This window comes from Parasteatoda tepidariorum, chromosome 6 (assembly GCF_043381705.1).
Source record: "Parasteatoda tepidariorum isolate YZ-2023 chromosome 6, CAS_Ptep_4.0, whole genome shotgun sequence".
Classification (NCBI taxonomy): domain Eukaryota; kingdom Metazoa; phylum Arthropoda; class Arachnida; order Araneae; family Theridiidae; genus Parasteatoda; species Parasteatoda tepidariorum.
Window position 1 is genome coordinate 90749439 of NC_092209.1, and position 17221 is coordinate 90766659.

Here is a 17221-nt window from a genome sequence, read left to right on the forward strand (position 1 = left end):
ACTTTTTAGCAGCTCAGAATTTTGTGCAATAAAAAATGACCAACAGTATTAAAATTTTCAACAAAATTACACCAGTATGTAACTTATGCATTGATAGAAACTAAGGTAAACACCTTTACCTTAGACCTACATTAACAACACCATTACCTTAGACCTCACCTACATTGTTTACCTTAGTTTGTATTTTAGCACAAAGGTCGCCCACTTGTGTATTTATGCATTGATAGTTGAGGAAGCTCTTTATTTTATTGAAATTCAAACTAAGGTTCTTCAGGGTTGGAAAAGTTAAGATTTTATCAATCCTGCCCATTTATTCAAACAATCTTTTCTCTATTGTGCAATAAATCACAATGGAACTGAAACTTTATTATTATTACCTAATTAAATTAAAATCTGTAATGATGACTTTCAAAACTGCTAGTACTTTTTCTAATCATGTATTTTTGTAAATGTAAGTATTTCCAATTTAGATCCATATGTTTATATTCATATGTATTAAGTCGTTAAAATTTTATTTCTCTGATGGGTGTTTTTGTTATTTTCTGAGAGTTAGCCATTTCTTTAAAAAAAAGAAAAAAATATTGGAGGAAAATCTTTTTAAAAAACAGTTTTCTCAGTTCTATTCTGTATATAAGATTTTCAACTTTTTTTCAGCGATTTCAATCAAACATTTGAAATCTTTTCACCCAAATCTTTTTGGGACATCAAAAATTTGTAATTGATTTTTGTAAATTTCTAAAAAAATATATCAAATATTTTCAAGCATAATTTTACAATCTTCCTTTTGAATCATAAAAAATTGTATGTATTTTTAAAATGTAAAATGCAGGAAATAAAATAAAAAATTATTTTTGGTTATTTTCTTTTGCCCCTCACAAAACTCCCCTATTTTGTCTCTACAGCTCATCACATTTTAACCATTTGTCCTTGTTTTAATCACCTTACCTTTTTTAGCAGCACTATTTTATGTGTGAAGGATTTGTTAGGGGAAGTCCATCATCCTAACATTTTCGCATTTCTGCGAGCAATTGGTATTTCATATTGTATATACCTGTTTTTTATCTGATTTTATTCACTCTTATTTCTTACCCATTTACCGTTATACATTTTTAATTGTGCCTAGTAATTATGCCTTTTATCAAATTTTATTAACTTTTAAATATATGTGTCTTGTGATTAAAATCTTGTGATTGTCTTGTGATATAGATTCATTTACTTTATGAAGATGCTATATTAGTGTGCAATTTACCATTTGATTCAACAAATTGTTTGGCACAACATATCCTCTTTTGGATCTAGTGCCATAAAACTTAACATTCAATCAATCAATCAGCCCTTATTTTATCTACTTTCTTTTGACTAAGTCATAAGTGCTTTATTTTCTGATCAATTTTCGGTAATCATCTATAAAGAAAGTCTCGTATGGGTTATAGTTAGCAAATATGTTGCAATTTGGAAAATATAATCCTAATAGTTAAGTCAGGTGAGCGGTCAGAAGTTTGGAGTTTTAATATTAATTTTACTTTTCACCAAACCTCCAGAGTTTTTGAAGCAAATTGAAAAATTTTCAGTCACAATTATAAAATCAGTTTCTCCAAAGATAATTATGTGTAAAAAATAATTTTTAATTATTATTTATCATTTTGTATTTTATTTAATAATGGTAAAAAAAATTTTGAATTGTAAGATATACAAACATTTTACGTTATTTTAAAATAATAAATTTTACAGGACAAACGAATTCAGTTTAAAAGTTCTTCAGAAATCAGAATTTTAAGTCCGATATTTAAATTTCTCAGGAACTATTTAACTGATTCGGTTCAAGTTCAAAGTTTTAAAATAATTAATTAGAAATCTTAGAATAATTTGAGAAATCTGAATCTGGGCTATTAGAAGTTTTAAAAAATCTAAAAAGGTGAAAATGGTTTAAATAATAAAAATTAAAGAGCTTATATTCTGCTAAATTTGCAATGCCTTATTCTAATCTATGGAATAAACCATTGATACGTAACTTTCCAATGTAATGTTTTCTCAAATCTAATTCTGTAAAATGTTAAAATAAATTTTTAAAAATTGATCCATAAAAAGGTTTTTATTTAATCTGAAGAACTGCCAACCCAGAAGTTCTAGCTCTCATCATTAAAGTGATAGTTAAATTATAATTGAGTAAGCAAAAGATTTTTAGATTTTGTTATCAAAGACAATATTGCTAGCTTTTCCCACATTTTACATATATCTAGTGGTAAAAATCTCTTTCTATATTTTGTGGTAAAAATTTTAAAGCAGAAATTATACCACTTGAAGTATTTAGGTAAAATATTTTTATCTTGTAGAAGCTGGCAGGTCTGAATTTAACTGTGCAACTAAAAATTTTATGTACTGAAAGAGGCCTTCTCAATAACTTTTGATTAAAAATGTTTAAATAGCTAAAGATTTTTACATACTGAAACTTAATTTTAGTTTTTCGTAAGGCTAACATTAAATTTGCAAATTTATTTCTGCGAACAATATTTTAAGTTACAAAAGAGCAAAGTAATCAATTAAGTTACAAAAATGTGCTTTTTCTCTTGAGTTTTATTTATTTATTATTTTTAACAGATTTGGTTTCTTGAGCTAGAAAATGGTAGAATCTAAGAAATATTGTTCAAATTATTTAGTCAGATAAGCTTTTTAAAATTTGGGATGTTGAATTTTAATATCACTTTTTGCCCAATTTTGATACCTTGAAAACCTTTTTAAAAATTTTAAAATTTTTTGCATACAATAATAAAGTTCTTAATTAATTTTTATTTTTTTTATATGAAGCAATGAATAAATATTTAGAATATTTTTAAAAAAATATTCATTATTTTTTTAAAAAAAATAAAAACTTTGTAAAATAAAAGTTGTGTTTTTGAAATTGCACATTTCATGTGAACTAAACGACTGATTACATTAAAATCTTATAATTTAAAGTTGGTTACTTTAAAATTCAAAAATTCGTATGCCTCACAATTCAACATTTTTCGACTATTGTTAAATGAAATAATAAATAATTATTACGAGTGATTATTTACATTCAATTGAATTAAAGAAATTTTTAATTATGCAATTCAAAAATTATTTTATTCACTAAAAAATTCTTGAGGTATGAAGAAATACTAAAATTTTTTATTTTATTGAAGTCATTCATGCAAATAAAAAGTTACTCTTTTGTTCTGTCTTTTAAAGTGGTTACAAAAACAAATGAAACACTATAGTTTGTCTAAGCTAAGAACTCCTCCCGCCACAAAGTCTGAGGCTGTCCGGTGCTGTGGAAACAAGAATGGAGCATTTTAGGGAGGGTTTCTTTCTAGAACTAACACAATAGACCGAAGAAGGAGATCCCCTTTCTCTCGTTGACCCAAGCTGAGACCAGTCCAAAATAGTGACCCCGCACCCCTACTTGAAATAGTCATACCTCGTTACCATAGTCACCGCCACAGGTCAAGACGAATGTCTGGAGTTCTTATTTTAAACAAACTGTATAGTTTTTCTTGAGGGTAAAATGTTTATACTGATTGTTATATTTTGAGTAATGAGCTATTTTATTGAATTTAAGTCAAAAAGAGCTAAGTTTTTTTTGTAAGATTATAATTTTATATCATTTGCGTTTGTTTAAAAATGAAGTTATAAAATAAAAATATTTTTTGTTACAAAAAAAAAAATCAAGATTATCTTTTCTCTTGACTTTCTCTGAAATCTGCTATGTGATTCTAAAGCATTTTTTATTTTTTCAGACTGTCAGAATATCTAGGATACAAAAGTTCAGAGCTTCTGGGTCAATCTGTCTTTTCTTTTCATCATGCCTTAGATTCTTCATCATTGCTTGCATCCTTCAAGATGTGTGAGTCATTTTATTCTCTTTTCTTCCCTCTGTGTTGATAAATAATAATTTTATTCTTTTTCTATGTGATCAAAAAGAATCTCCATATATCATCATTTTATTTCGTATTTCCTCTATTTGATAAAAATGCAATTGATTACTTTACAAGTAATATCAAAGTGTACAAATTTTTTGAAATGCTTTTCTTTTATCAATAATAGCAAATTTTATGCTTGAACATGGTAATTGAGTTATGTTTAGTAGTGAGAAATTATGCTACAAATTTTTCCTTTAGCATATAAACAGGGTTGACACGGTATATGAGGGTTTTACTGGTATTTAGTATAGTTTTTACCGTCCTGAAAAAAACCTGTTATTGCCATGGTTTTTACCTTCTATATTAAATTTTTTTCCATCTTCATCTTGAAATGAGAAATTTTTTATTTTTTCTGCTATTTCTGAAGACATCTTAAAACATGGTGCTTAACGTTTTTCAAAAATGCTCAAAGGTACTTATTTTCAATTTTAGTTTTTTAAAAGCCATTAAAGATGCTTTTTTGATTAGGTGTTTTTAAAAAGTGCTTAATTTTCCCTTTCCGAAAGTGAGATTTTTTTCTTTACCATGTCGATTTTTGCCACGCATTATGCAAAAGCGTACTTTTCACATTGTTCTTTTCAATGTTTTCACAATTCATTCGACCACAATCCATTTCGGCCTACTGTCAGCCCATAGCGTGTGAAAGCGCCAATCATTTTACGTGTTTGAGAAAGTACTTGCAAGTCTGCATGTACGTCTACTGATGGATTCGGTGAAATTCTAGCACTCTCATCTGCATTTTGCAAGATATTCTCAATTTCAGGCTTCATTTTCCACCCACTGGAATCGAACTGAAAAATCTCTCGATCTTTTTATAACAGGTAATATAATCAAGAAAATAGCTCTTTGTCAGAAACTAGGTGTTTTTTATCATGATCATCTAAAGTCTTGGAAAATTATTTTGCATTTTGTTGATGTATATAGTGCTTAAAAATATATTTAAGCGTGCTTAGAAGTACTTAAAAGGTGCTAATTTTTTGTTGAAAGATTTGGCTACGCACCCTGTAAAAAATTTCATTAAAGTAGTATTCGAAAAAAAATTTGGAACATTGTTAAAATAATGGCATACTAAACATAGCAGAATATATAATCATTTTAAGAGCTAATTTTCTAGAAAATTTTGCTATTGAGCATTTCTTCATATTCGTAATAAAAAATATTTTGCCCCAATTTGGCCTTTTTTGCTTAATTTTTTTCCTGTTATTGAGCATTATTATGACTCCTTTAATACTCAATATAAAAATATTGAATCCACTGCTAATATTAAATAAATGGGCTAATCTTAAATGTACAAAAACTATCTGTTCGTTCCGTTGCAGAATCACAGCAACATTGTCGCAGAATACTACAGATCTTACAGAAATATTTTTCTTTTGAAAAGTAAAAAATTTTAGTTTTCTTTTCTACTGAAATTTACACGTAAAATTTGTATCATGCTTTCATCACTTTTTGGCTCTCTCAATTTGCTTCGATATTATCTACATGTTTGTCCCATTGCAGAATCACAGCGACATTGTCGCAGAACGCTACAGAGTTCTCATAGAAAGATTTTTCTTTAGAAGAGTAAAATATTTTAGTGCTCTCTTTCTATAGAAATTTACACGTAAAATTTGTATCATGCATGCAGATAATAAATTTTTGGCACTCTCAATTTATGCCGATAATATCTTAAAATTGATGTTATGTTTCGATCATATTTTCGGCAGTTATTGATATTGATTTTCACATGGTTTTTAAATATCCCGATACATTTTAATGAATAGGAAAAATTCGAATGGTGCATTTGGGTATTTATTTTAAGACAATGATTCTATAAATTTTTTGGCAGCTTTTGCTATCGATTTCTCCATTTTTTTTAAATCCGCAAATTTTTTATACGATATTATTTATTACAACAACCTAATCTCGAAGCGAAACACTAATTTGTGAAACCCCTTTATGAGGAGCGTGATTTCAGCGCTGATCTTTTTTTCGGCAATTACTATTGCGAATTTCATGATTTTTAATTTTTTTATTGGGATGATTATTTACAAAATGAGAAGGAAATAATTTGCTCCTTTTCCCCCCACTAAATGCGAGAATATCACCCATTATATTAGAATAAAAAAACTATTACATGTTTAATTTAAAAAATTATATATATATTTTTTTTAACACACTACTTTTGTTATTTAAAATTTGTAAAATATATGTGTGTTATTCTTAAAAGTTTCTTACAGAAAGATATCAGTGCTAGAGAGTTTTTTCGCAGATTGCTCGAAAAAATTCTGCCACAGGGTATGTTTGTAACAAGTGGTTTAAATGAGCAATATTTCTCCAAAAAGAAATAAATAAAAGAAATTTTTTTTTTAATTTCATGTATCAATATAGAAAAGTGAAAAACAAACATTTTGTTTTGTTCGTACGATCTTAATCTAAAATGTTTATTTTGCAAACATGTGTAGGCCATCGCCAGCTAAGTTGTCTTATTTCCAAAAGGAAGTTCAGCTGTTTTTTGAAATTTTGCTGCTTACTTCAAAAGAATGCACCTTTACTTTTGTTGATCATAGCATAAATCTATCATGCAGTCTATATAGTTAATCTACATTCAGAGAAGTCAAAAACCATTGCACTTCATTTAATTTTTTTCTTGCATCTCGCAGGAACTTATTACGTCTTTGCAATTTGTGGTTAGCTATTAACTTGTTTGAGTTTTAATGCGAGTTGAAATGTAGTTTGTGGATGAGAATACAGCGACGAGGAAAACCAATAAAATTTATCATGAAATATGTGTAATTGCTTATACATGGTGCTTAGCGTTTTTAAAAAGCCCTTAAAGGTGCTTTTTCCTGGGGTGTTTTTAAAAGTGTTTATTTTTCCCTTTTCGAAAATGTTTTTTTTCTTTACCATTTGATTTACGCCATGTATTATGCTACAGCGTGCTTTTCACATTGTTCTATTCAACATTTTTGCAATTCATTCAACAATCTATTTCAGCATTCCGTAGGTCCATAGCGTATGAAAGCGCCAATTATTTTGCATGTTTGGTGAAAACTTGCGAGTTCACTTGTGCGTCTACTGAGCTGGGTGCTGGAAAATAATTGCACTCTCATGTGCAACTCACTAGTTATTTTATCATGATCATACAAAGTCTTTGAAAATTATTATGCATTCTGTTAATATATATATTGCTTAAAAATATTTTTTGAGTGTTTAAAAAGTACTTAAAATGTGCTTATTTTTTGCTGAGAGATTTGGCTATGCACCCTGTTATACGACTAGTTATTTATTATTTTTTTTTTCACTATCCAATATTGTAATATATTTGTGGCAATAAATTTATTTGCACTTAAGATGTACCTATGTTATGATCTAAAATAATGAATAGTGAAAGGTATTTTTTTTTTGTTAATCTTCTCTGCAAATTTATTTTTAAGTATGCAGATGTTGAAACTATATGAAATTAAATAATTTAAAGCATTCTTGTCAAGTTAAATAAAAAAAAAATTACGTTTGATGACCGCGAAATAATGTGAGATTTTCAGTACTCTACTGTTAAAATATGATTGAAACTAATAAAAAAAGTTAATTAAATTTTCGGAATAAAAGTTTAGTTTATCAATTTTGGTAAAGTTGAGAAAAAACATGTTTCCCTAAGAAGACTATTAATTATAAGGTTATAACATTATAACTAAGTTAATTTTTCGTCTTGCTCTATTTTTTTAAAGAATATTTTGTACTAAAATTATCTTAATTTTGTCTAGCTTTTTTTTGTATTTTCTCCTGATTTTCTGTTTGAACCATTAACAAGCTTGCTTCTGCCATAGACATTTTTTTTAATGTTTATCATATATTGATTTACAAATTAACCTAACTATTGGCCAAAATAAAGCATTTGTGTATTTATATATTGTCAGTGGTCTGGGTCTGGTCTGACTTGATAATAACAATCTTAATTTCTAATTAATAAATCATTGATATTCATTTTTGGTTTTCTTCAGATTTTTGAAAATTTATGTCATGCAAAATTATTTTGTATGCTTTTAATTCATTTCAAATTATTATATTTTGGAAAATTTTGATCTTAAATAGGTACATGCAAAGTGAAATAATTAAATTTTTTTTTTCTTTATCTAGTTTTATAAAAGTAAATGACAAAAGATTAATGAGATAATTCCTTATTTTACCATACCCTTACTACTACTATACATTTTCCAATGTTCCAATTATTGCTTTGTAAAAAAAAGAGAAAGAAAATTTTTTTTAATTAAATTCTTTTTTTACAAAAATCCTTAATTTTGGTTATTTAGTTATTTTCTGTTCATAAATGCAACTGTAATAAAGTTATGAGGTAATACAATAATTTAATTTGTAAATATGATTTTAATTTTTAATTAATGGTTATTTGCTCAAATTGAAAGTTAAATAGATGTATCAGTTTTCTAAGTTTTAAATATTTAGAAGATTTGCCTCACCGGTTATGTGAATAATTAGATTTACAATTACAATTTAGGTAATAGCTTACATCATATCTCTAGTCCAATAATTTGTTTCTTGCTTACCTACAAGTAATACACTTATCTACAATAATGGGAGAGATTTTGAGTTTTTGACATATTTTTTAAATTTCTCAAGAACTACTCAAAGGGTTATTTAGAGATGTTTAGTTTATTCGATTTTTAATACATACTTAGCAATAAGATTTAAGGCTTTCAGAAGTTTTGGAGACCGACAATAAATTACGAAAGAAAACAAGTATTTTTGAACACCCTATGCCTGAAAATCAAGTGATAAACTTGTAACTTGTATCAATTACTTAAGTTGTTATTTTTAATAACTGCATAAAGTTTTATTAACCTAGAGTAAATATTTATGGAGATATGGACATTTTTATAAACAACTTATTTTTTTGCCTTGCATTTTTTGCTATAACTTTATAAATATTCAGTGGAATCTAACAATTATTTTGAATCAATTTTAAATTAATTACAATATTATTTATTTAAAATTTTAAAGCAAACCATTAAAAACTGTGCTGTAGATATACGTATTTAAGGTTTCTCTTTTGAACGGTATTTGGCAACTAATGCAAAAAGTTTGATTTAAATATCTTACAAAATTTAAAACGTTTCCGACAATTTTCTAGGTAGTTTTTGTTCTTTTTGAAGCAAAATTCAAAATGACAAACCTGCCTAGTCTCCTGCTTTTTAGCGGAGACTCCTGTATTTTACGACTTTCTCCTGTTTACCTGTATGTTTACTAAATGTCTCTGTATTTGTTGAAGAAATTTAAAGAAAAAAGAAATTGGTCATAAAATATCTGCTGATGACAAAATACTTCTCTTCTTCCTCAACAGATAGTGCTATTGCCAGTACTGCAGTATGTTGAGTGTTAATAGTTAAAGTAATTATAAATAATGGTTTAAAGAAATCTTCATTAGATTAAGATTTCTATACATATTTTTTACTTCCCTAAACAGGGGTCTGTCCACGTTGAATTTACTACCGTTTAGCGGTACCTTCACAAATTCAATATTAGGAAAAACGGTAGTTTCACAAAGTACTTTTTCTTAAAATTTTATTTTTGTATCCTTAAGAAACGATAAATCTATATTTTTACTATGTTTTTGTGTTAATTTTTTAATATCATTTTTAATTTTTCACATATTATGTCTAAATTTTCGCAAAATAGGTACCTCTCAGAAAAACCTAGACAGACCCCTGCTAAATGTTAGTGCATATATTATTTCCTATTTTGAATTTCTCATTTTGACTTACATGATTATACATGATGTATTAAAACCTTTACTCGTAGCCTAAAAAATGTTGCTAGTAAAATCTCCATTATTTTATTTCTCCAATGTTGGCTGGTATGAAATGATCAGGGGTTTTCCTGAAATTTCATTTTGTACTTTTAAACAAGATTTATTAAAAATGAGACAAGCATTGTGGGGAATCATCTCCCATAAAAGCATATTTTTTTCCCCTGGCATACATCACATTTTGGTTTCCAGACGATTATTGTAAGGTACAATAGAGAACCAATTAACCGGGATGCTCGGGATCATTGCTATCCCGGATGTCTGAAAATCAAAAGTAACTTTAATTGATGTTTTATCAAACCGAAATTACAATGAAAAAGAGTAACACACTTTAAAATAAGAAAAAAAGAAAGATCTAAATTAAAAAAAATAAAATTTGGAAAAATATTTCAGAGAATAAAAACATTTACGAGCTTAGGCAAGAAAAACAAGTTTAAAAAATACAATATTCACATATTTAATTTTTGGTTAATTAAAATCACCATATTAACTAATGTAAAACAAAACCAATGATTAAGAAACACAATATATTTCATACCTAATTATAAGGAAAAAAGAAAGCAATGAAGTAAAAGTGGAACTTACTAATCTAAATAAAAACAACAATTGAAAATTACCAAACGTAAATGATAGTTAAAATAGGCGCTAGTATAAATATTACAACCCTGCACAAGGCAGGATATTATAAGATTAACTGAATTAAAAAGAAAAAACAAACTAAATCTTAAGCTTTTTGAATAAAAAGAACTAATTTATTGAATACGAAATTTATTGTAAATGGAGGAAAATAAAACTTAAAGTGTAGTGCAATCAGAAATGTATCACTTTAAAAAAAAATAAAACTGCTTTCTGCTTCATAAAATAATCGTGTACTATTATAAAGAAAATATTTTATGTTTAGATTAATGAACTATCCTCTCCTTTAATTTTTTTTTATAATAGCAGACAATTTTTAACGAAAGCAGATGTGATTCCCCTTTAAGAAAAATTTCCAAATGATAGTGCCCTTCTAAAGAAAAAGAATTTATTCAATTAAAAATATTGTTTCATTAATCAATGTCAAATAGATAAATATAACAGGTGATAGAAAAAACTTTAGTCCGTAATAATAATGCATTATTCGAAATTATAAGAAAATTTGTCATAATAAATCAAGTATAACATAAATTGAGTAACTAAAGTGGATTAAAAAAAATCCAGCATCTCAATTCTCTTGAGATTGAATTTTCAAGTTCTTTAACTGGAACATCCAATGGACAACACTCAGAAACGGTTAAGAATAATAGAAGAATCTTGAAGATGCACATAATGATGGTCAGTTCAAAAATTTTTTTTATTTTTTAAAATCACCTGTTGCACAAGAGCAAATTACGATGCTACAGAAAAGGACTGAATAAGTTACCGATAGTGAGGCTGCCAAGATTGAAATGGCTGTTTGGGGATATAGCACAACTGAAAGATAGACAAAACAAGTGCTGTTCGCAAGATTAAAAACCCAGAATATTATCTAAGAACCAAGCACCTAAACGTAAGATTTTATTTTGTTTTAAATGTGAGGGAATCATATTTTTTCAATGCTGATATTCTTTCAAAATTATTGCCAAGGAACCATTTTAAACCTCTGAAGAACTGCTCTTGGTGTCATAAATATTATTCGATAAAATGAGTTCAATAGGAAATGTTAATATTACGATAGTTTTGTGTTCATTATCGTAATAGAGTATTGAATTTTTTTGCATTTTTCGTCAGTGCGTTAGTTCACGTTCAAACTGTGTGAAGTTTGATGTTACCTTCTTTTTTATTTTTTTTATTTCTTCGCACACTGTAAAAGTTTATGATAAATTTTTCCTCTCTAACCTTATGTAAAGAAATTAATTATTAACTCTACATTTTCCTTCATTAATTAAAATTTATGAATATATATTACGATACCCAAGTAATGGCTTGAGAGGTGCGTGAGGAAGTAGTACATTATCTAATATAGGATTGGGATGATTTTTTATATTTTTTATCTTTTTTGCGACAGATATATTTTATTTTAATGTGGCTTTTCTAACTGTAACTTTTTCTTTCTTATTTGTGGGTATCTCTTTATGTCTTTGTTTGTGTACTTTTAGTTGTGTATTTAGGCTTACTTTGTGATTCGTTGTCATTTATGTTTCTTTGCATATACATTTAATTTTTCTAATTGCTTTTCCTTATTTGATTTTCCATTATGGGGCCTCCAGGCACTGTCCATTTTTGGTTTCACCACTGACAACAGAAGGGCTCCTGTGTGTGTTAACAGGCAGTGTGTCTTCTGATGAAGTGCTGTCCTGCTAACACACGTCTTAAAATTTTATAATTTTTTGTTGCTATTTGCTAGAATTGTTCTTTCTGACTTCATAAATTAAAATAAAACAAATTTTGATTTAGCTGCTTTAAGCACTTTTCTATTTTGATTTATTATTTTAAATGTTACTTACTTTTTTTTTGCCCTTTTCTGAATTTGTAAATTAGTTTCATTCTTTGATTAAAGATAACTTCTATTTATCTTTCTTTCGAATTGCTAAGTAACCGGTAAGAATTATGAAACAAGTAAATTTTATAATTTTTTGTTGGTATTTGCTAGAATTGTTCTTCCTGACTTTATAAATTAAAATAAGCCAAATTTGGATTTAGCTGCTTTAAGCGCTTTTCTATTTTGATTTATTATTTTAAATGTTACTTACTTTTTTTTGCCTTTTCTGAATTTGTAAATTAGTTTCATTCTTTGATTAAAGATAACTTCTATTTATTTTTCTTTCGAATTGCTAAGAAACCGGTAAGAATTATGAAACAAGTAAATGTACATATTATGTAAAACAGAATTTATTGTACTGAAAAAAGAAAAGAAAAAGAAACCCCATAAAGTTGATGACAATGTTTTTTAAGAAATAATTGTTTTAATTATAATTCCATTAGACCTCATTTTCATCATAGGTCAAAAAACAAAAATTTGCATTTTTATAACAGAACAGATATAATTAATCAATTAAGGAAATAATCAAAAAGATCAAGTAACCGGTAAGAATTATGAAACAAGTAAATGTACATATTATGTAAAAAAGAATTTATTGTACTAAAAAAAGAAAAGAAAAAAAAAACCCATAAAGATGATGACAATGTTTTTTAAGAAATAATTGTTTTAATTATAATTCCATTAGACCTAATTTTCATCATAGGTCAAAATAAAAACAAAAATTTGCATTTTTATAACAGAACAGATATAATTAATAAATTAAGGAAATAATAAAAAAAATCGTACAATGAAAAGGATAATAAGGAATTAAATTATTTATGAAATAAAATTTAATCTTCTAGCTTTTTTAGCTATCAATAATGCTGCTATCTTAATTGAGTAATGTAAAATTTATACTGATGTTACACTGATTTCTTTGATTCAAGACCAATCTGGGTTTCTAATTATTAATCATCGCTTGTAATAGGGTCTTATTGAATATATTTTGAAACCTTGTATCACTTTTGTTTTTATTATCCTGTAAATGGCAAGGCCCTGTTTGTTTACTTATATCACAAGATTCACTGTTAGAAATTTCAAAATCTTATTACCATTACCAATATGTTTCATTTGGAGCATATATTGTGGATTTAAGTGACAGTTGTTTGTGGAATATAACATACATATCAGAGCTTTTTACTGCATGCAATAGAAATTATTTCCATATTAATTTTAAACACGTCATTCACTTTTATAACTTTAAAAAACAATACTGTTATTATTACTTAAAATTAAAAATATTATTGTTCTCATCTGGTTCTAATTTAAAACCTTTATCGATTCACTTTGTTACATAAATTAAATTGTCTCTTAAATTTGGAACAAATAAAATATCGCTAATGGTAAGAATATTTTTACGGTTGGAATTGAAAAAAAAAGTGCATGGTATCGTACAGCTTTGAAAGTATAAATTTGGTTAAGTGGCCCGCACATGCTACCACGTAATGTTCTTTATTGAATTTATCTGACACAGCAAATATAAAAGAATCAAGTATTTCAAAGTATTACCATAAACTAATTTTTTTGTTCAAATGGACTTATAAGTTAGAAATTATCACTGAACGTTATCTTTAAAATGTGAGAAAAACTGAATAACTTATAGTAAAATTTAAAACAATGACTAACGCTTTAACCAATTAGAAAATTCCACTTCGTTTTTCGCTCATCCCTATTTAGAGAATGAATTAATATTTGAAAAAACCTGAGTGGATGAATTAAAAGTATTTTTTTTTTACGGTTGAAAATTTGAACAAGATATAGGGAGAGTGTAAACTAATATTAGGAATTGAAAAATGGGACTGTTATTTTCTATTTGTTAATTTTTTTTTAAATCAATGAAGTTTTCCATAAGGTAATATCTTATCGCTTCAGTTTCTTGGGATCATTTATTTAATAAACAGTTCATATTTCTAACTAAAATTTTTCATAAATTATTATTCAAATATTACACTGAAAATCACTGAAATGATCTTCAGTTAGTTATACATCCTATGGAAAGTAAATTAGTTTAGATCAGAATAATGAAAAAAAAAATTTTTTTTTTCTGGGCAAAACAAGTCTTTCTTTATTATTGATATGCAATACAAAACTACATATTTAATAAGTTCACTTGTATTGAGATTAACAAAAATCTGAATGGGTCTAATTTTAAATATGTTCATTGCCATCAAATTATTTTGCTCACAGCTAATGACTATAATTTAACAATTTCAAGCAATTCTTATTCATGTTTAATCTCTTATTTATTAGTCCATTTAGAAATATAATAATTTATGCACATTACCATTTTATTATTTATTTGGAAAAAATATATTTATTTATAAATAATAATGTATAAAAATATTTTTGATTTTGATTTTTTTTTAAATAATAAAAAAATTAAGTGATTTGAACTGCAATTTTCTTTATGATTTAAATTATGCTACAAAACTCTGTTGTTATTTAACTTAAAGCTCTATTATTGCAGAGAAGCAAGGGAAGAAATTTATCTTCAACATATATAAAATAAAATTTAAACGTTAATTAATTATTTGCAAGATAGAGCTGTAAAGTTATATATAAAAGCATATTCAAGCATAGGAGTGCAAAGCAAAAGTATTCAGTTCTTCCTTTTATTACTATATTTTATACTATATTTCTGATTTTTTATTATTAAAAACATTAGTTAATAGTGAAATGGAATAGTTGGTCGGATTTTATTGGCACAAGAACTAAAAATGGCTATTATGCGCCAGGCACTAAGTTAAAATTTGATCACTAAGTTAAACTAATGTGTATTTTTAAGCAGAGAATAAAGTCCTATGGTTTTTATAAATTTTAAAACGTTGTGATGTATATTGTCACCAAATAAAGATTGAAGATCGGGATAAAAACTGCCAAAAAGTTTGTTTCTCAAAAATTTGAATTGTGTACAGTCGGTAAAAATATGCATAATGGTGATAACAACTTGACATAATGAACAAATAGGTGCAGGTTAGTTTTTCAATAAATGCATATGGGTATATCGCGAGTAACCAATGCACAGCCTGTTTATTAAAACATGAGTTTTACGGTCAACGGATATTATTTTATGGTTATCAATAGAAGGGAAAATATCATGTAATTTGTTATCATTTTGTGTATTCTAGTGTTCTTTCCAGGCTTGATAACCTGATGATTTACAAATTCGCTTGATGTCCAATGGTGCTAAAGCATTCCTGCTTATATTATTAGTACATTTTGCAACTACATCAGCACATTCATTCCCGTATATACCTGCATGCGGGATGGTATCCAACAGAAATAAATATCGAAACCTCTGTCATATAGTTGTGCGATGTACTTTTGGATTTTGAGCATAACTGGGTTTAGACCTATCTGTGAAATATTTGATATAAAACTGCAAGTCAGTGTAAATTATCCACTTTAGATAAGTTTAGTCAAAAACAGGGTTTGTTGATTAAAATCAGCTTGATTTAAATCAAATGATTTTTTAAAAAAAAATCATTGATTTAAATCAAATATTTTTTAAAAAAAAATCATTGATTTAAATCAACTGATTTTTATATATACATTGATTTTAAAAGGTAAAAAACAGTGTTTTAAATTATTAATATTTTTATTATTTTCTTTTCTTAGTTTTAAAATTTATTTTAAGTAAATTGCTGCATTAATTAACATGAATTAAAAAAAAAAAATGCAAACGTTAATTGAAATTCTACCTTTTCATTGAAAAAATTCTTCCCTTTCAAACTTTTTCAAAGTAAATTTGAAGTAGTAGGGTTATTAACTGGTATTTTTTTCTCATAATATGTTTACAGTATCTTTGACATAATCAGATTTTTTATAAAGAAATTTTGTGAAAAAAAATTAAAATGAGTACATGGATTTTTTTAAAATTTTTTTTTAGCTTAACTTATCTATTTTGATATAGGATTAAAAATGAATATTTTAATACAAAAATATATAGATTAAATATTGATTCATTTTTTGATGAATGACTACATTTATAAACNTTAATGCCCTCTTAATATGGACTTGCATAGCTGTAGAAAGTAATTAATTAACATGAATTAAAAAAAAATATGCAGACAATAATTGAAATTCTACCTTTTGATTGAAAAAATTCTTCCCTTTCAAACTTTTTCAAAGTAAATTTGAAGTAGTAGGGTTATTAACTGGTATTTTTTTCTCATAATATGTTTACAGTATCTTTGACATAATCAGATTTTTTATAAAGAAATTTTCTGAAAAAAAATTACAATGAGTACATGGATTTTTAAAAAAAATTTTTTTAGCTTAACTTATCCATTTTGATATAGAATTAAAAATAAATATTTTAATATAAAAATATGTAGGTTAAATATTTATTTATTTTTTGATGAATGACTACATATATAAACACAATAAATAAAGTACAGGGGTGTGTCCAAGCCAAATTTACTGCCGTTTAGCGGTACCTTCACAAATTTTTTTCTTAAAATTTTATTTTTGTGTCTCGTAAGAATATTGTTTCATCTAGTCTTTAAATTTCAATCCTGCATTTGTTTTAAAATGGTTGCTATGCATTCAAAGTTATGTATTATAATGAAAATTTATTTTAGTAAGTTAGAGCTTCTAAAATATTGTTATAATATAGTGTTAATAATAATTTAATTTTGATTAAATATTTATAAAGTTTTTTTAATCTTAAATTAAAGTTCTTACAGTGTATTTAAATTTAAAAAAAATCTCATTTGAATCAAAGAAATCTGATTTAAATAACAAAAAATCATGAACCCTGGTCAAAAATAAAGTTAAGAGCTTGTAAAATAGAATAACATTCTGCGGTGATGAAAACTGATGAAATGGAATATAGTTAAGTACTATGAATATTATTTTAAATAGTGATGTTCATTAAAAAATAGTTCTCAACTCTCTACGTCATTTATTTAAGCTAAATTTTTTATTTGTTTAATTGTA

General features: G+C 26.2%; 1 protein-coding gene across 2 annotated transcripts in view; it reads left to right on the forward strand.

Annotated features, from left to right (window-relative positions):
* The window catches only part of LOC107445617 (HIF-1 transcription factor component sima), a gene marked incomplete at its 3' end in the record, with an annotated part of 147741 nt that overhangs the window by 51795 nt on the left and 78725 nt on the right, over positions 1 to 17221 (forward strand). For both annotated transcript variants that reach the window (XM_071182872.1, XM_071182873.1), the window contains 1 exon segment: positions 3759 to 3865. In XM_071182872.1, coding sequence (XP_071038973.1) covers positions 3759 to 3865 — 107 coding nt within the window.